The sequence below is a fragment of the Austrofundulus limnaeus genome, unplaced genomic scaffold (genome assembly GCF_001266775.1).
Source record: "Austrofundulus limnaeus strain Quisiro unplaced genomic scaffold, Austrofundulus_limnaeus-1.0 Scaffold362, whole genome shotgun sequence".
NCBI lineage: Eukaryota > Metazoa > Chordata > Actinopteri > Cyprinodontiformes > Rivulidae > Austrofundulus > Austrofundulus limnaeus.
In genome coordinates this window covers 281,516-283,921 of record NW_013952764.1, presented here as the reverse complement: position 1 = coordinate 283,921, position 2,406 = coordinate 281,516, and the positions used below count along the sequence as shown (strand labels likewise).

The window sequence follows — 2,406 nt, the reverse complement described above, 5'->3', positions numbered from 1 at the left end:
CCAACCCGTTACTAGCGTGGTGTACCTAATAAAGTGACCGGTGAGTGTATAGATAATGTCTATATTTTGTAGCTTTACCGTTCTAAAAAAATGAATCATTATAATAACATAAATTGTAGCAAACAAACTCTACATACACAAAATGTTGGTTAAAATGGAACAAATTGTCATAAGTTGACTWAAAAAACTCTTTATTGCTCTTTGTCGATTTAATTTTAACCTGATGAATTATTAATTGCATTCATTTATTTTTTCTTTATAACAGCGCTGCCAGTTTGATATCACTAAAAAAGGACACATTTGTGTCAGTTAAAACCTTAACCATAATTAGATTAAAACGATCATTAAAGTTTTTATTGTTTGACGGAAAACCAGAAGTCAGAGTATGGTTAAGTGATTCATTTATTTTCTTGTTTCTTTGAGGAAATGACAAAAAATGCAAGTCTCGCCAAATGACGCACATTTAAAATTCAAAACTAAGATAAAGAAGCGACAAAACTCACACTAAATGACAAAATTATGAAGCTCAAATATCTTCAAAACAGAGACTCCTGTAAGTTTTAATTCTTGGACTGCATGAGACATTCCTAATTTAAAATATAATGTTTTTATGCAACAAATTACTTTAAACAACTTCAAATAAGCTAAAAAATAATCACTTAAATGTTTGTGTAGAAACTTAAATATATGAGGACTTAAAATGTTTGTGTAGAAACTGTTAAATGTATGACTTTTAAATTTTGGGTTCATTTATTAATCTTTGCAGTTTAAATGATGGAAAATATTGTTTGAAAGACTTTTTGTTTGCATCTTCAGCATTAAAGATAAACAATGCAGTTTTTTTTGTGACAAAACAACACATTTGCACACACACCCAATACATTTACTGGATCACTATTTACCATAAAGGTTCCTTAAATCAATCAAAGCTGATTGATAGATGATTTTGTTCTGCACAGAGAGCTGACCCTACCTTCCAGCTGAAACATGGTATGATGGGGTCTGCAGTGCAGCGCTCCAATGGCATTCCCAGCACAGTTGTTCCACAGACCCTGCAGCACCCAGGTGGCAGTGATGACTGAGGATGCCCGGCTTGTGGCCCTCCACTCATTGGACGCGGTGGCACCGATGGTGGCGCCAAGCCCGGCCAGGCCGCTGAGAAAAGCCAAAATCTGCCAGCCTGTCATTTGATGGTTCAGGATATGTTTACCGCCTTTTCTTCAATTCAAGATATGCAAGGAAATTTCCTAAAAATGTCGTAAAGCCACCAAATTACACTTTAGACATGTGTTTCACTGAGATGATTAACAGATGTGACATCTTGCCTGCTTGGACATGTGGGATGGACATGGACGCATCAAAGTGAAACAGTAAAAGGAAGGATGAGCTGCAGGTTAGGTATTAATGGACACCCAGATCCATGTGTGTGTTTATGTTCCTGCCTAAAAAAATGATGTCAGGTATCATATTAACATAAAAAATAATAAAGGAATAATCACTAATCCTGAAAACAGGTGACAAAGTCCAGTTACTTGTTCATGCACTGGGGCGTGCAGTGTTGGGTAACTGAAACAGCAATGATTGTCAGCGCATGTGGGAACATTTATGTTATAGTTCATATTAGCTGGTTTCACTGGAGTGAAGCTTTTAGAATTGAAAACAAATGACAAAATGACTCAGACTGGTCACTTATCTAAAGTTAAATGCCCTTAACCTTAAAGGTAAACTTAAAAATAATATATATTGGGTTTGTATGCATGCATTCTTTCATATTATTTAGGAAAACAAACAATAATAATCTTGCAGACAAGAGCTTTTATTTTGAAATAAAAAACATATRCAAACTGAGATATGAGCTACTCATTCATAAGTTATGTGGTGATTGCAAATAAACATTTGTTCAATTTTGGCAATATATTTTACAAGKGCTATTTTCTTGGCAGCCTAGAACATAAAAAGCTTATTGGAATTATTTTTTTATACTTAAGTTTCACATTTTTAATAGCAGAGGGGCACAGTTTTTGAAGAAAAAAAGAACAAATAAAGCAGCATTCATTGAAAGAATGCATGCTGTCATTTTAAACAAATATCTCATACAAACTGTTAGTGTTTAAGTGTGGGGTTAAAAATGACTCTCATCTGCTATCATACCAAATTACACTCTAATAGCTAATCTAAATCATCTAAAAGCCAATCTGCAAAACTCACTTGTGAAGTTGAGCTGCTGCGGCCATCTTGAATTGGCTAAGTGTTGTTTCTTACCTGCTCAGCCACTAGAGAGCAGCAGATTCTCATGTTTTTCAGTTTTTTTCTTGCAGCCTGATTTAAAGTGTTTCTTCTTCTTCTTCTTCTTCTTCTTCTTCTTCTTTTTGGAGGACTGATATTGACAAGATGCTGTCTGTGTTT

At 34.6% G+C, this 2,406-nt stretch overlaps 1 protein-coding gene across 1 annotated transcript in view; it reads right to left on the bottom strand.

Annotated features, from left to right (window-relative positions):
- The window catches only part of LOC106528182 (claudin-10), an 8,727-nt gene extending 6,496 nt beyond the window's left edge, over positions 1-2,231 (bottom strand). Inside the window, exons 1-2 of the mRNA XM_014023291.1 lie at positions 2,209-2,231; positions 974-1,247 (exon numbers count right to left, since the gene is read on the bottom strand). Coding sequence (XP_013878745.1) covers positions 974-1,187 — 214 coding nt within the window. The 5' untranslated portion in view covers positions 1,188-1,247; positions 2,209-2,231. The remainder of the gene's footprint in view (positions 1-973; positions 1,248-2,208) is intronic.
- Between the last annotated feature and the right edge of the window lie 175 nt (positions 2,232-2,406).